This window comes from Amblyomma americanum, chromosome 2 (genome assembly GCF_052857255.1).
Source record: "Amblyomma americanum isolate KBUSLIRL-KWMA chromosome 2, ASM5285725v1, whole genome shotgun sequence".
NCBI lineage: Eukaryota > Metazoa > Arthropoda > Arachnida > Ixodida > Ixodidae > Amblyomma > Amblyomma americanum.
In genome coordinates, this window is record NC_135498.1 from 30,029,289 (window position 1) to 30,045,716 (window position 16,428).

General features: G+C 48.3%; 1 protein-coding gene across 1 annotated transcript in view; it reads right to left on the bottom strand.

Moving 5' to 3' along the window:
• LOC144118432 (membrane metallo-endopeptidase-like 1) overlaps positions 1-16,194 on the bottom strand; it is a 39,053-nt gene extending 22,859 nt beyond the window's left edge. The window contains exons 1-8 of the mRNA XM_077651370.1: positions 16,062-16,194; positions 12,456-12,920; positions 10,760-11,042; positions 7,317-7,567; positions 7,073-7,185; positions 5,066-5,122; positions 1,095-1,118; positions 228-443 (exon numbers count right to left, since the gene is read on the bottom strand). Of these exons, the coding sequence (XP_077507496.1) occupies positions 228-443; positions 1,095-1,118; positions 5,066-5,122; positions 7,073-7,185; positions 7,317-7,567; positions 10,760-11,042; positions 12,456-12,850 (1,339 nt within the window). The 5' untranslated portion in view covers positions 12,851-12,920; positions 16,062-16,194. The remainder of the gene's footprint in view (positions 1-227; positions 444-1,094; positions 1,119-5,065; positions 5,123-7,072; positions 7,186-7,316; positions 7,568-10,759; positions 11,043-12,455; positions 12,921-16,061) is intronic.
• Positions 16,195-16,428: the final 234 nt, after the last annotated feature.

Sequence of the window (16,428 nt, forward strand, 5' to 3'; positions counted from 1 at the left end):
TTTCCCCTTTCATCCATCTCTCTAGCCCATCCCTTAAATCCCGTGTCCCGTGAACATGTGTCAGACTCAGCGACAGGCACCCATATTTTTCTTAGTAATTTTGTTATTGTTGTTGCGGACGAATAAAACCAACAGGACCACCAGCTTAAGGGCGAGTTCACTGCGCGTGCAGCACAAACGGCCGTGAATAAATTAAAGGCTGCGGAGTATGGCCGCCATTCACTCACTGGTGGGTCGAGGCTTAAGCGTGAAGCTGTACGTCTTGCTTCTGTCGACGGTTTCTTCACCCCGAGGGGTGGTGGTCGCCCAGGGAGGACCGGCGGTGGGCAAGGTGTAGGGTCCGATTGTTGGACGTGTCGGCTGACCAGTGCCTGGACTAGTTCTACCCGTCGGGGGTTCACCCGTTGGGTACGGATTAAACGTGTCCTCTGTATGTTCTCCGTCTGAAATCGAGAACGATAGCGAGGCCGGTCGGGTAGTGAGGCGATGTTACCGTTTTTCGGTGGCCTCGACCACTGAAGGTAGGGCCCCTCAGGAATGATTCTTACGCGTGCATTAAAAAAAAAATACACAGCCTTTGAAACGACTTGTTATACTTTCATTTTCAGTTTTAGGATGCACTTTTTCTTTTCATGAGGGGACGTAGTCATATAGGTGCACTGTGAAATCAGAAAAGTGCCCTGAAATCTTTTGTTTGCATGTATTTTTAAAGGCCGTAACCCCAGCTTTTACCATCAGCCGACTGCAGTGTCCGCGAGCGCCCCCTATATGTTTATAGACACGATGTTGGTCTATAGACCGCTTCGACCTGGGCCAATTCTTTTGGGCTGTTCAGAGGAAGAAGCTTTATCTCGTGATTGTTATCTGAATACATTTATTTCTTGGCTGTCCTCCAACCGATTTGAGTGAAACTCTTTTAAAGAGCGGCAAGAATTCGCACGATACGAGGAAAATAACTGAATAAGTAGTGCATGCGAGCGAATTAGATGCGCCTTTGCGATTATGCTGGAGACGTGTGCCTGAAAATAGCCGTATTTTTAGCTGGAGTAGATACGTCCAAAAGAAAAGCGAGAATAAGCCGGCTCTGTAATTACCTGGTGATGTGCCTGTGCCGGGACCTGTGAATAGAAAGAAAATATTTAAAAATTAAAATTGTAAAGGATTCTGCCAGTGCAGAAAACTTATAAGAACGACATGAAAGAATGACGAGAACAACATTTTAAACCCGTTAAGCCGACTGCCTTAATCACAATGTATGAGTGTGTATTTATCATATGTTTCCCATTGTTACTGTGAATGCATTAGTTACTCCTACTCCGCTAGGCTTCTGACGGAAATAGGAATTTGAATATTCGGGCTTGTGGCGTCTAGGAATTTCTTCAGCTGTAGCAGCAAAGCATAGCTTTGAGCAATACGCAGTTCAATGGGACCATTTCTCTATTTAATCTGAACGTTTATATGAATTTGGTTACTTCCAGCGGCTCAGAGTACCTGAATAGATATTTTAAGATCGACTTTTCCCGCACTTTGGGTTCTATACACTAGATCTGAAATATTGCCTCCCGTAACGCGTGCAATGGGTGTCCCCCCAGCTCCCATTCACAGCTGTATAAATTTCTGTCCTCTGGCATACGTGATCGACTGGAATGAAAAATCATTTGAGCTTTAGAACCCTCCGGCATCGTGTACTGTGAGCGGTTGGTTGGGGGTTTAACTTCCCAAAGCGACTCAGGCTATGAGGGACGCGTGCGCGCTAGGAAATTGCATTACACCATACAGGAGAGAAGATGAAATTTTAGACGTAATCGAATTCGCTACAACGCCAGTTTCTCTACAACGCCAAACCTATAAATTGCTATCTCGGACTAAGCAATTGATTTCAAAAATAAAAATAGCAAACAGCAGCTTAGGACGAGCTGGAGAAGCCAGCCAATTTCATGATATCTGATTCAGATTTCAGCTCTAATCTGAAGAGCTAGAACAAGCCACAGAGAGCAAAACCTAGCTTAAAAGTTGCTGGATTATTTACCGGATGATTTAGGAATATCTAATTTGTCCTTACATCTTGAACTTTATCTCTTCCGGTGGTGAATCAGGTAAAGCTATGAAAGGAATTTCGTTTTTGGAACTATTATATAAGCTATGTCGTTACAGCTGGTGTATAGTGATTTCAGTTTTCATTAAAAGTCTTGATATGTGTGAAAGAAGTTGTGTCCTACTGTGTACGCGTGCGGTGTCGTACCGTTGTTTGCGGAAGCGCGGCACAACACACTCAGGCGACAGTTCCGTTTCTAGCAATGTCCGTTGCCTGGAAGGCCATTTAACGAAACTGTCTTTAATAAAGCAATAAAGAAATCAAGTCATGTCATCATGAAACGATGCGACACGATTGAAAGGACATGCGGAAAAAAGTTCTCTCTGCACATGACTAACAAGCAGCGATCTCAGGAGCTGCACAGAACGAAAAAAAAATAAAGTGCAGAAAAAACTGGCAGGCGTCAGATTTCGTCACAGGCCCGTTGCGAGACTAAGATATTTTGCCAAGGACTAAAGGCAGGGTGCCACGATAAGCCTCAGCGGACGGTAGCTGCAAACACTCTCGTCAGTTGGTCATTTTTTCCTAGCTTGTCTTGGGCTCTACACTCTAAACACAAATACGCCTATACGGGGGTAAAGGGCAGTAAACTGACCGCTTTTTTACAAAGGGTGTGTACTAGAGGACAGCTTATTCCGTTTTTACTCCCTTCTGTTTAGAGTGTAAGTGCGTGTCCAGTGGTCAATGATGCGTCTCATGTATGCGTAGACAGACATTTAGTTTTGGACTAAAGGCATCGTGTCGCAAATGTGCAGCTTTCCATTTTTTAAATAATATCCCCGAAGAGTTGACCACATGGCAGACGCGTCGCGAGCAACGAGCACCGGGGTTGCGTTACGTCAGCAGAACAGCCGAGCAGACGACGCTGCAAGTCTGTGCGCATGCGCGCACTCTCGTCCGATAAGCCACTAAGCTTCCACAAGGGACGCTGAATGAGCGCCTGGCCGACGCTCCCGTGATATCACTTAAAAACTGCAGAGCTGGCAGGGAAAAAAAAAAGACCATTGACGTTAGTACCCTCACTGCACCCTGGAAGTATCTGGAGTTCTGCAGTAGAAGCGTTAGGCCATTGATTTGTGCCAAGAGACGCAAAGAGGTGTAAGCCATCACACTGTGCTCGCAGATGCTACTTAAGAGCCATAGGAAGTTTCGCCCGAGCAAAACAGTCGTACTCGCACCACAGCGGCGCTTTTCTCTAAAACTCGATGCACTTTGTACGGAATGAATGCGTCCGACCAGCATATTGATTTCTAGGTGGGTTTGATCTAACTCGCAGGTCGACATAATGGCACATTCGGGCAGCTTGCATATAAAGAATTACAAAGCACCCTTTCTTCGGCGTCGAGGCGGCGTCTCGTACCCTACGGCATCGTCGGTGGCAAGCTGCCGATGTCAGGAGCGTGGCGACGCGTCAAGAGGCAACCTTTAGAGAATCCAGATCTCGGGCGTCGGCGACGGATGTGGTCCGGAGGCGGAGACCAGTCAGGCGCCGCCCATTCCCAGTGGCTTTTGGAGAAAGCTTCACCTTTTCGTTATCCGTGGTGTTAGGACATGACACCGGCCAACATCGATGACACATGCCTCATGTCACAGTGTTAACGCACTTTGTTAGCTTCAGGCCATTGGACGCTCATTAGGATGGTTAGGCCAAAGTTCTCGCCCTCTGGAAATGCATTGTGGCGCTGGACGAACGTGGGTTCTCGCGCATCTCGTGCTTAGACGGCTTTTCCAGCCCAGTGACGAGACGCCGGCCTGACGCCGACGAAATGATGCTTTGCGTTTCGGCTTCTATGCAACCTTGTTCCAATCATGTGCACGCCTTTTTCAAATGTGCAATGAACTTTAAAGACAGTTCGTTGCGGCTCTCAGGGCTAGACAATCATGTAACTCAAGAGCTGCTCATGTCACAATAATGAACAAGGTGCCCGAGGAGCGTTCTGATGAGCGCTTCAGAATGCTCCAGTTGGGATTTTTTAAAGTTACATTTGAGAACGATGTTTTAGAAACAAACGTAGTACTAACGTGCCCGGTCGATCGCATAAACCTTGGGACTACGACACAGGTCCCAGGAATAACAGAAAGCGTCACTCCTGCGACCTGGGTCTTCAGCATGAGCTCCAGTGTTCATGACATTGGCTTTTTGTGCTATCCGTTTTTTCATTGATTTGCTTTCTCTTTCTATGACCAGAGAAACGCCAGCACTGGCCGCATGCAAAATGAATGTTAAATAATTATTGACACGATTATTGTGTAACGCTTTTTTTTTCCGCGAACTATCTAGAGGCCGAGGTCCAATGTGACGGCACATAACCATGACGAGATGTGCATCGCTTGACTCCAAAACATTAGTGATGCCACTGCGGTCTCTACACAAGGCAGCAAAGAAGGGCTACCATTCATCGCAGCACACGTATGGTAACACGTGGAACGCCAGTTTCGCAAATTTTGTGGGTCGTCGCGATTGTGTGCGCTTTTTGTAAAACCAGACCACAGCGCTAACCCAAATATCGATAAAAAATGTCTCAAGCACTAACCGAAGATGAGATTAGCGTTTACATGGCGAATAAATTAGAACAACCCGGTGTAGCTTAACTAACAATTATTTTAGAGTTAAATGAAGACTTAGGAAATCCTTGTTTATGACGTGCTCCGTAACAAGCATCCAGTATTTAGCGACCTCTTGAAATTAATAATAAATTACACGGCCCTGATGGCTGAAAAAAAGCGTCTTTTGTCCCATAGCGAGCCACTGCAGTATGTTGCATACTTTCATATCACATAGCGATCTCGGAATGCAGGCGGGTGTCCGTGACGCGCTACAATCGCGAAGCACCATGTATATAGCCGCTTGTCCGCGGAACGACGCAGCATCAAGCGCAGGCTAGCTTGGTCGCGGTTCAACAAATCCGAGTTTATTGTTTCTTTGTGATAGGGCTCATGCTTCTGTAAGATTTAGAAATGATACTGTGCCTGGGATCCCAGGCGAGATGCTCGCCACTGACGTTGTCATTCCGGGGCCCATTGGTTCTGCAAGAGAATTGGAAGCGAACTCGTCAGGGCGCGCACGAACGGCACAGTGTTTTTTTTTGTACGGCTTGCAAAAGTGACAACAATAACAGGTGGTTGAGCTTCTATAGCACGGACGTGTGGTTCTCAATACTACTGCACTAACAGCATCAACTGGTCGATAAAGCGACACAGAAACGGAAAAAAGCTGAGTGAAAATCAAACCGCTTGGCGTCTCCTCCACTGAACAGGTCCATTCGCCCTCATAAGCCTGAGATATGGTTTCATTTGGTTGCAAACGCATGCAGGTAATTATCTCGGCCACACAGATACAGTGTTGGATTCTTTTCGCTGATAATATAATGAACACTCGCTGCTTCACTGGATATTTCATAAGTCATGTTAGCTACTGAGATCACAGCAGAAAACTTGTGTTTCTTAAAAAAACACGCACACACAAGCATGAAGAATTTCCCGTTTTCAAGCTTATCTTATTATTGAGGAGTTTACCCGAAGGATAGTGTTTGTACAAGTTACAAGAAATCTTTAAGAACCCAATTACATACACGTGGTCATAGGATCGATATGGGAGACCACTGGTACGTCGGTAAAAGCTTAGCAATAAACAGACGAACGCTTGAATTCAGTGAAGAAAGCAGGCAGGCTCGTGCATGCAGTGCTCCCCACGTTCTAGACGTGAATTCCTCACCACTACTACATCCCCGCTGCGGATGTAACGTATCTTGAACATCTTTAACGAAGCCTTACACTGCAGATGCGTCGAAGCAGTCGCCACGCGATGTGACGAAACCCTAGCCCAGACGACAGGCTCTAAGAACACACCGAGAGTATGATTGGATTAAGTCAAGGCAAATCACAAGCGAGAAACTATTACGTTTCGCAAGAGCGTCGGCAGACCAGTAAGCCCGTTCGAAGACACGGTTTAAGAGAGGATAAACCTATAAAAACGAGACAAGCGCTAACTGAACAGGCATTTTTTCGGTAGCGCGCCCGTCTAGCGGCCGCCAGTCGTAATTACAGATTTGCCCTGCGGAGAAGGAATGCGACGCGGTGTGACCATTATAGACCCCTTCACAACAGCCTCTTGGGCTTACGTCAAGGAATAGTTCAGAACAGTGCTGGCTTCGTCTAGCCACTAAGAGTGCGCGTGGCCAATCTGTGGACACGCCTGCCTTCCACGCAGTGCGTAGCCAGGATAGACCCTTATTAAATTTTTTAGACAGTCCAAAGACTCTCCACAAACTTCTGTGTATAAATCTATAGACTCTCTATAGACAAACTCTAGAGTATAGTCTACAGGCAATACAGATCACATAGATAGTCTATAGACAATCTATAGATTTATGGCCATACGCTTTTAGTAGACTGTTGTCTACAGACAGTCTATCGACTACGAATAGACACAAAGAAATATATATATATATATATATATATATATATATATATATATATATATATATATATATATATATATATATATATATATATATATATATATATATATATATATATATATATAGGACGGAAATACGGGTTCATAAGAAGTCTGTAGACTGTCTATAGATCATTTTTGTAAGGGGAGAACCAGACCGCGTATTCTTGCTTCAGGCCGGTGCATTGGGTCCCACGTGCGGATGTGGGCGGACACAGATGATGCTAGCACTGTACGGAATTATTGCCCCGCAGTCCGTCCCGTCATCGGTAGAGAAAAATTCGCATCGAAGAAAGAACACGTGCAAGGTTAATTCGTCAGCCGTTTTGCAGGAAAACGTCCTGCAATGATTGCCTTGAATGGTGGACGAAGCAGTCATGAGCATGTCACAGGACGTTACTTGAGAAAGACCCTTTGGTGTATAGCGCCTGTCGTGTCCTGTGCAGGGCGAATGCTCGAAACCAATTAGCCCAACTGTGCGCTCTCTACCAGTGAGGCCCATATCATGTGAAACTCACTGATTCCGCTTCCGGTGACCGCAAGGACGACGATGATGACGACAAAGATGAAGATGATGACGAGTATGATGATGAGGGATCGCTCTGGAAACAAGGTCAGCGTCGTCTCCTCACTGCAGAAAAGAAAGAAGAAGAAAGTGTTCTAGGCTGTGATAGAAAAGGAGAAAAAAAGACTGTTCGCTTTCTGAGTTGAGGTACAGTTGGGAGCATAACTAACGCCAGACAACACCGGCAGAAAACGCACCTGGGGTACCGGTCGTGGTACATCTTGCGCATGTCCCTCTCGATGGAAGAGAGCTCCTGGTCGCTGACGTCCAGCAGCGGCATTGCACCCACCAGGCCCGCGCCCCCGATGAGGCCCGCGGCTGCCGGCACCGCGCTGCCACTGGCCACGAGACCCTGCGACGAAGACGCCATCCCGAGGGCGGCCCCGCCCGCAGCGCCGCCACCCGCCGCACCCATGGAGCCCCTCTTCTTCTCGCGCCGCTCCTCGACCTGCAGGGTCGGGCCATTGCGGAAAGAGGCGCTGAGAAAAGCCTTTGCGGAGGGGTTTGGATGAATTTAGACAAATTGGGTTCCTTAACACGTAGCCATTTCAATGTATACGGGCACATTTGCGTTTGGACTTCATCAAAATGCGGCCGCAGCGACCCAGTGAAGAGCGCGGCGTCATAGGTAGTGAGCCACAGTGGTTGGTACGATGAAAATGGAGCTGTTCAAAACGAGAAGGGCTTTGCTAACCTCAGTTAGAGCCTAAATATTCAGATAGATGAGACGTGATTTCCTCGAACTACCGCCGAACCGATCTGGGTAAGACTTTTTATTCGGAATTAAAAGTGAAGTTGGACTGGCTGATGAAAGTTTACACTCCACTGACAGAGGAAAAAAAATGATTTAGAATCTCTTTCAATTGTCTTGATTTTTTTTTCGAAATTCTATCCCTACATCACTAACGATCGTAGCGATAGCAGTTATAAAATGAGTGCAGACAATGTCTATCATAAAAATTTAAGCGGATGAAATTAATGCGTTGCGCTCTATTTTATACTGTGCAACAATTTCGCAGAACTCTTGCATTGTTCCCGCACTAAAGTTAATATTATGAGGCACAGTGATGGTCCTTCGTTTTTGGGTAGAATCGAAGTTTGCCCCCCCCCCCCCCACTAGGTTTCACCGGCGCGCCGCTGATAGCTGCTCCGCACCACGTGACCAACCACGTGACCAACCACGTGACCAACCACGTGACCAGCCACGGTGCCGCCACGCAGCTCAAGGGGTGCCACGCTGAAGGCTTGAAGTGCTAGCGTAGTGTAGCTCTCGCTACAGAATCCCCAGAGAAGCAACCTAGGAGGTAGGTTGGCCAGCTAGGTCACGTGAGTAACCTTGTGGCGTCATCACAACCTGCCCACCGGATTGTGAGTACATTTACTTACTATAGGCTGAGGTCGATAGAAGAAGACCACCCACGCACCACTAATGTATCGCGGGTTGTGAGTAAACTGACCACCACGGCATGTGGCAGTTTAATTATTCGTAACTTGGGAAGAACAACCTGTGTCGCACAAGGTCGACCGATGGCAGCGCCTACTATTGCGAGGCAGTGACACATTGCTTAACCATTAAGTTATCGCGTCATAACCTTAAGGAGGGGCTTAAGTGTCCCCTACAGTTTTTTTTTGTTTTAATCATGATGCCTTTTTTTTTCTGCAAGCGTGTCGCTGTGCGCAGGCGCGCAATTTTTGATTGCGGCATGTTATATGCATTAAACTTCGCTGTTGTTAGTAGCGGTCGTCTCGTCTCTAAATCTTTTTGTTCCGCCCTGTCTAGCGTCGAGCTTCCCTTCACTCAGTACAGCATAGTGACAGTTCGTGTGTTTTATTGAGCGGAGTATGCTAACATGGTACCCATCACAGCACTGCGTGCACTTGTGAAGCAGTAGCACACGTGTTGATCGTCGTTCTACTGATGTCCAATAACGCCACTTGCTGAGAAGCGCGCACGTGAGAAAACCACTTTACCTTGAAAGCATTTTTAAAGTTGTCTTTTTTGCAGTACACACCTGTTGAACAGAAAAAGCACGCTTTACAGGGGCGCCCGAGCCACAATTTTTGTAATTGTTCCTTGCCCACCGTCGCATTATGTTCGCTTCGTAAAACCTCAATTGCCAAGCATAGGTTAATAACGCAGTCTACGTTTTCAGCTATATTTCACATTTTGCGGGCAAATTACTAACCGCGAAGGCGAACCGCACGAAGTGTATAAAAGGCGCGTCACTGCTTTTGCGAGTCTTTTTTTTTTTTTTGGTCGTTCGATCTAGTGGTTCGAACTACAAACCCCCGCAGTGCCCAATTGTCCGGTATTGTAGGCGTTACAAAATTTCAGTGCCAGCAACCGGCTGCTTACACGAGCCCCGTCACTAGCCATACTACCGTGCGAATTGCATTACAGTGCGGGCAGGTGTACGTAGCCACGCCCAGGAGGTGACGTGGTTCGGAGCGGATGCATCACACACCTTTCACTCTTTCCGCGTGGCCGAGGTGTTCGGATGCGACGTACCGCTTGAGCGAGAAGGAAGATGTGGGCGTGGCTACGTGCGCTTTGCGGCTGCCAGATGCGTGTCACATGCGTCTGGACAATCGAATTTTCTCGCCCCATAGCGCCAAAGGCAATTACAGTGTAGCAGTCGATATCGATGGCCCTGATGGCCCACTGCAATTGTCTAATTGTAACCAAACCCCGAACTGCTAAACTTGAAAAAGTAATTAGCAAATTTTTGTTTTACCCTAACCGTCAACTCATCTAGCACTTTTCACGACGTCTGCCAATGCCGTCGCTACTATAGCGAAGAAGTTGTCATTTTATCTGAAAAAGCCTATTTCTGAAAATAATTTAAATGCTTCCAGCGAACAGCCAGGCGCTGTTGGTCTTGCAAGGAGACCCGCCAATTGCTCCCCTAAGCGCTGCCTGTATTAAGGGAGAAAGTTTCTAAGGGGGAAAGGGCACAACGCGTTTACACCGCATGCATACTAAAGCGCGATGAACGAAACCGACGAACTAAGGCTAGGCGGGCAGGAGAGGACGCAGGCAAGAGCCCGCGATCTGCACAGTGTCCTTCCAACCCCAACCATGCAAGCCCCCCCCCCCCCCCCCCCCCCCCCCCCCCCCCCCTTCTTCAGCAGGCTCAAGCAACGATGCTGAGCGTCGCCACTAGTCGGGGAAGCGGCGTCGAGAATAACCCAGAGAGAAAGCCGAGCAACTTTTTTCTGACTCCGTATAATATCTCATTGCGAGCACTGTCATGCAAAGTATTAAGTGGCGGCGCTCTACGCCTCGCTCAATCAAGGAGAACCCAAGGCTATGAATCCAGTTGGATGCATTAAAAGCCAGTAGTGCGCCAACGTTACAGTGGGATCTAGCTGCACAGTGGGCATAACTACGATGCGTCATCATCATTATCATGACGATACATGTCCTTAAGCTTTAAGCGCCACGCTAGGTTCTCACTGGCCCCGTGTGAATACGACATAGCAAGGTGGCTTCTATTCCCTAGACCACACACGGCCGATGTGGAGGAGTGCGCAAAAATTGAAAGTGGTGCTTGTGGACTCCGCCATAAAACCATTACACATAAACTCATGCATGGGGAAATCGGATCGCTGCGTGCTGTTCTACACACAGCCTGCTCACCTCAAAGTACTCGCGCTCGGTGGACGAGATGACGGTGCCGCTCCTCATGGGCCGCATGTCTCCGGCCATGGGCGCCGCCATCATGACCGTGGCGGGCTGCATCTGCATGGCCTGCGGCGCGGCCATCATCATGGGCGCCGCCGCCCCGTAGTCGTAGTAGCTGGGCGGGGGTGGGGCGTTGTCGAAGTACTGCACGTTCACGAGGAACTGCTCCTGGCTAGGAGACATGGCATCGCCGTAGAAACCCTGCTGGTGGTGGAATGCATCTTCAAATGGCCGCCTCCTGTAGAATAGGCGCGCGTTTGACGCGTTCAGCCTCATCAGAAGTACCGCTGAGTTAATTGTGAACAGTTGAGGAGAGCTCATTTGCTGTAAGCTCAGGTTACTGGCACCTACGAATGAATAATACCCGAGTTGGCTGGAAGCATTTTCCATGCCTGCACGTTATAGAAAATCTCCTCGCGCCTAAGTAAGCGCAGAAAAGCGGCGCTTGCGTGCAAGCGTGTGAGGTGTTCTCAAGTTGTTTTCTTTTGTGTGTGTTTCTATACATTTTGAAGTATATGCGAAACTCAAAACACGAAGACATCTTTGCGAGAAAGCATTTAGCAATGCTGCTGGTCAGTACCTCTCCACGGACTCTCCTGTACAAGCGCACACACGCTCTCTGTGTCCAATCACGAATTGTGAGTTTCTGTTAAGATTCAAGTACACTGAGATTTTATAGAGACGTTTCGCGACTTTAGGGCGACTCCCCCAGGTTGCGGAAACCCTGCTGTTCGCAACTGAACGCAATTAGAAAGACTCATCTTGCAAGCACCCGTCTTACGTCTTTCTTCAACCCTCTGTTCAATTTTTTTTATTGCCTGAGAAAATATACATGGGGACCAAAACGCATCGAAGAAGATAAGCTTTTCTGGGACCGGTTTTTCTTTCTGAAAACGTTGGCTGAATTTCTTTTAACTAGAAACAACTAGAAACTGAACTTTTAACTAGAAACTGAAGTTTACAGAATACGGCGCTTCGTGTGTCAGCCATCGATCGTGCGTCGACTGGCTGACCTGACTTACTGACCTGACTGACTGACTGACTGACCGACCGACCGACCGACCGACCGACCTAACCTGACTGACCTGACTGACCAGACTGACCAGACTGACCTGACTGACCAGACTGACCTGACTGACTGGCTGACCTGACTGACTGACTGACTGACTGACTGACTGACTGACTGACTGACTGACTGACTGACTGACTGACTAACCCACTAACTGAATGACTGACTAACCCACTGACTGACTGACTGACTGACTGACTGACTGACTGACTGACTGACTGACTGACTGACTGACTGACTGACTGACTGACTGAATGAATGTAAATAGGTGAGCGAGCGAGCCAATAAAGTTGTCAGCCGATTAGTCTATTGATTGAAGAATGGCTGGAATATGCGGAATTGACTTCCATAACAAGTAAATTCAGAGATTTTTGATCGCCAGTCCTTTACGGTTGTCTGTGCCCTCTTTGCTGGTTTTATCGCCGAGTCGAAAGCTACAATAGACGAGTAACCACAATGTCCAATTAATAAGACAACCAACAAATTAGCGAATCGCTGAGGTAATTGTTTATAAAAAATAGCTTAGTAAAGTGATTTTCTGAGGTACAATGCTAGCGATGAGTCAAAAAAGGTTCGACTCACCTTCTGGACCAGTCGACCGACAGCACGGGTCCGGCCGGAGGTTGTGTAGGCGACGGTGACTTTGGTGTTCCCGGTGCGGGTGAAGACTCCCGTTCGGGAGAGCCACCTTTCGATCCTGCTCCCTTCTTTGGGGACGGGGATCCTTTCTTCTTCGGGGATCCCTTCGGAGACCCCTTCGCAGAACCTTTCTTGGAGCCCTTCTTTGAGCCCTTCTTGGAACCCTTCTTTGAATCCTTCTTGTCCTTGGAGCCTTTCTTGCCCTTGGAACCTTTCTTTCCCTTGGAACCTTTCTTGCCTTTGGAACCTTTCTTGCCCTTGGATCCTTTCTTGCCCTTGGAGCCTTTTTTCCCCTTGGACCCCCCCTTTCTTCTTCCCCTTCTTGGCATCGTCATCATCCTCTTCTTCAGGCATCTTGGTACGCCTGTGACACGCCTCCTACTCTCAGGTGAGACTGGTGCCTGACCACTGCATGTCAGATTAAGAAATACCTTTTACTTTCTATTCTTTAATAGTATTGAGAAAGGTCAGTAACATTAAGAATTCGACGAGCTTAAAAGATTCGAATGTGCGAAACTTGCAAGTAAAGACTGCGAAGTCTTTTTGTGTTGGCATTTGAAATGGTGACGTAATTGCCGAATGAAGCTGCATAGGCGTTCAGGCTTCTCCGCAGTGCAGAGCTCCGGGAAAGGTCCCAATAGTGACGTCGTGTACGATGGCGGAGCGTTTACATTTTTACTCCCTCAGGAGTGAAATCGTCCGCATTTTAGAAGAAGCAACCAAACTCGCTGCAAGCTTCTCTCATTGTAAGTAGTGAAATAAGGCGCTGTCGTGGTAGCCGGTGTTTGTACAGCGATGCTACGCGGAAGGCTGGCATAATGTGCCCGCCATTTCCCTCGGACACGCACCGCTTGCAGTCCCATTCCGCCAAGTAATTTTAGTAACACAGGCTTAGAAACAAGAAAAAAAAACTGAGTCATCCGCAGCTGATCATGGGCTGGGTTGCATGGCGGACACACAGGAGCTAACACGGCTGGCGGAGGTGCAGAAGCGAGGAAATACCGGCACTGACGTCACCAAGCCAGTATACGCTCTCTGTCGACAGTTTTAATTGGCAATTATGCTGCTTCTACAAATGAAATCTACGAAAATGGTTAACTCTTTTGGATTTTGATACGGTACGTTCGGACCACTGCGGCTTGTCTAGTTCTACGAGTCCTTCAGGTTCCCTTCAAAATGCTACATTAAAAATTAACTAACGCCCTGTAGAATAAAAAGCCTCTTAAAACGCGCTTATGTCAAGTGCATTTCTTGTAAAGAGTGGTACAACGGAGCTATGTGCGTGGTCTCATGATAGAACAATGTGTATTGTTCACGTGGGCCGAGACTACGAGCTGTATGAACTCCAAGGCAATGTGATCGCAATATGTGGCAGGTTCGGTCACGCTTAAGTCTATATGGGCAGCTTTTTTTTGTGCGTGTGCTCGCTCGAAATGACCAGCTGTAATTTCAAGTTCGCCCATAGACCTTTCCTTTGAAAATTATGAAAATAAATAGGCTAAGCAATTAGCACTGCGAAAAATGTTAAGTTAAAGCTGACAATGCGTTGCTGCGAATTAAAATCTTCCGCGACTTCCTTGGTCTCTGTCAAGGCGGATTTGGCGCATTTCGATACCAAACTCCTCATACGGACGCAGCCCGTCTCGTCCTGTCAGAACGAGGCGAGAGAAAAATCGCGCGTGAGAAACAGCTTCTAGCTTTATATATCTTACATCGTCGAAATGAGGTCCAAGCATGGGCAGGTGTAGCGTCGGCTTTCGGTGTATGTGTATTGTCTTCTTGATGGGAAAAACACGGATGCAAATATTTTTTACGCTGTCTGCGTCGTACGTGGAAACTGAAAACTCCCTCGTTCATCGGCTATCTGAATACGTTGCCCTAGTGGGCTTGGGTTTTGAGGTAGTCATGAGGGAGGACGCTGTCGAGGACGTGCAGTCTGTAGTCACGTGGTTGAGATATGGTCTTGTACATGACCGCAGATGGCATTCATGGGGGTGTTACGTAGCATAACCCCAACTTCAACGTTTCGCATGGGGGCAGGACGAAAGGTCCGAAAGTCTTATTTCTCCCTAACGGACAAACACCGGACACCAGGCAACATCAGCTTTGCTTATTAAAAGAAAAAACTGTTAGACTCGCCTCCATGCTTCGACACAGAAAACTATAAAATCTCTGCACCCCCCCCCCCCCCCCCCCCCAACCCCACAGCACTCAGTGCGAATTTCCTGTGGTTGATATGACCATCAATGACATTTTTATCGGCCGCACCCATTATTCGAAACACATAATAAGCAGTGTTGCAGAAGCTCAAAATCGCATGACCTGCCCCCCTCCCCCCCTCCCCGGCCCCCTCAAGAAGACACACCCGTCCTCAGGAGCGGCCACTCCTATCCAATCCAATTCCCTCTTCGGCTCACATGGCCTAAGTGGCTCATTGCAAAATTCTCGCCGGAGACCAGGCAAACACGAGATTTTTTGTCACGACATACTACGACACTGATACAGTTTATCCTAATAAAAGTCCCGTCCAGGAAGTGCAACCCCTCCTGCAGCGGCGTTACAAAACGGACGAGGCTGCTAAATAGCCTAAACTTTCACTGCGAACTAGAAGCTTTGGCGAACCGCTGAACATCGCGGGCACTCGTCAAGCAAAAGGCACATTTCTCGCCTTGCACAACTGTGCGAGAACGATAATCTGGGCTAGTCGGTGGTAATCCATTCTGGCGGATAAGAACGTCGCGAAGAAATCAGTGCGATGTCGTCATCTCTGCGTGTTATTTTGTCCTCATTCCTTGTTCGCCGATTATTTCCTCCAGAGTGTAAAATCGAAGCATGACCCGAAACTAGACCTTTACCTAAATGAGAAGCATGTGACCGAAATAGATGAGCCAAGAGCACTTTGGGTAATTAAGCCTATTGCGAGAACTCCTATAAATTTTAAAGTTGCGAACCCGGCGCAATGACTGCTACGAAACTTGAAGCTCTGCGCACCATTCCCGTTACCTCCGGCGGTGACATGAGCCACGCAGCACAGCTGGTCAGCAAATAGACCTTTCTAATAAGGACGCCCTGTGCGCCGCCATACTGCTCGCTGGACTATTGCGCAATGTGAAAGCGGCAGCGGAACGTAAGAGCCCGGAGAGGAGGCGTTTCAACAGCTCCCTTGCCCGATGGAAAAGTTTATACGGACGCCACTTAAAGCTTAGAAGACGTGGCCGAGACTGAAGCAGGCCGGCACCCGCTTTGCCTTGCATGGCAACTAGCTGCTCCGGCACCCGCCAGTATTCAGCGGCGGCGTCTGAACGAACCAGTTTGAGAAAAAAAAAACATTCAGCGATGTCCAAGCAGATTTCGTCCACTGGCGCGATTCAAGAGCTGTGCGGTCAGCTCGCCGACAAGGCTCTGACGCCTACGGCTGCCGCGGCTGTTGCCGGCAGCGAAGGGCGGGGTTGGGAAGGCCGGGGGGGGGGAGGGGCAACTACGACGGCTGAGCGGGTTTCGCGAAGACGGGCCACGCGCTTGGCGACGAGTCGGTCGTTTCGCGCTCACCATGCGAAGGGAAGGCGTCCAAATCGGCGGCGGTTTCGGCGGGTCGGACTCTGGGCGGGCAGCAATGTTCGGCCTCCTCCGAACGTGCGGGCGAACCGGCCTCCACGCTCTCGGCCACGCGCGACAAGAAGCTTCTTCCTCCACGCCAGCCAGGGCAATGGCAGCGCGTTTGCGTCCATTTCGTGTTTTTTTTTTCTCAGCGCCCAGAAAACAGCAGGTTTGTGAAGTTATCCCCAACAATCAATTTTCTTTCGTTGTCTCACACAGTGTTTGCTTATCGTCTCTGCGTGGATGTTGTTTTGATGCATTGTTAGCTACGCAACCTTTGACAGGGAACTTGACCCTGATTCGCTTCAGCCCGTGATGA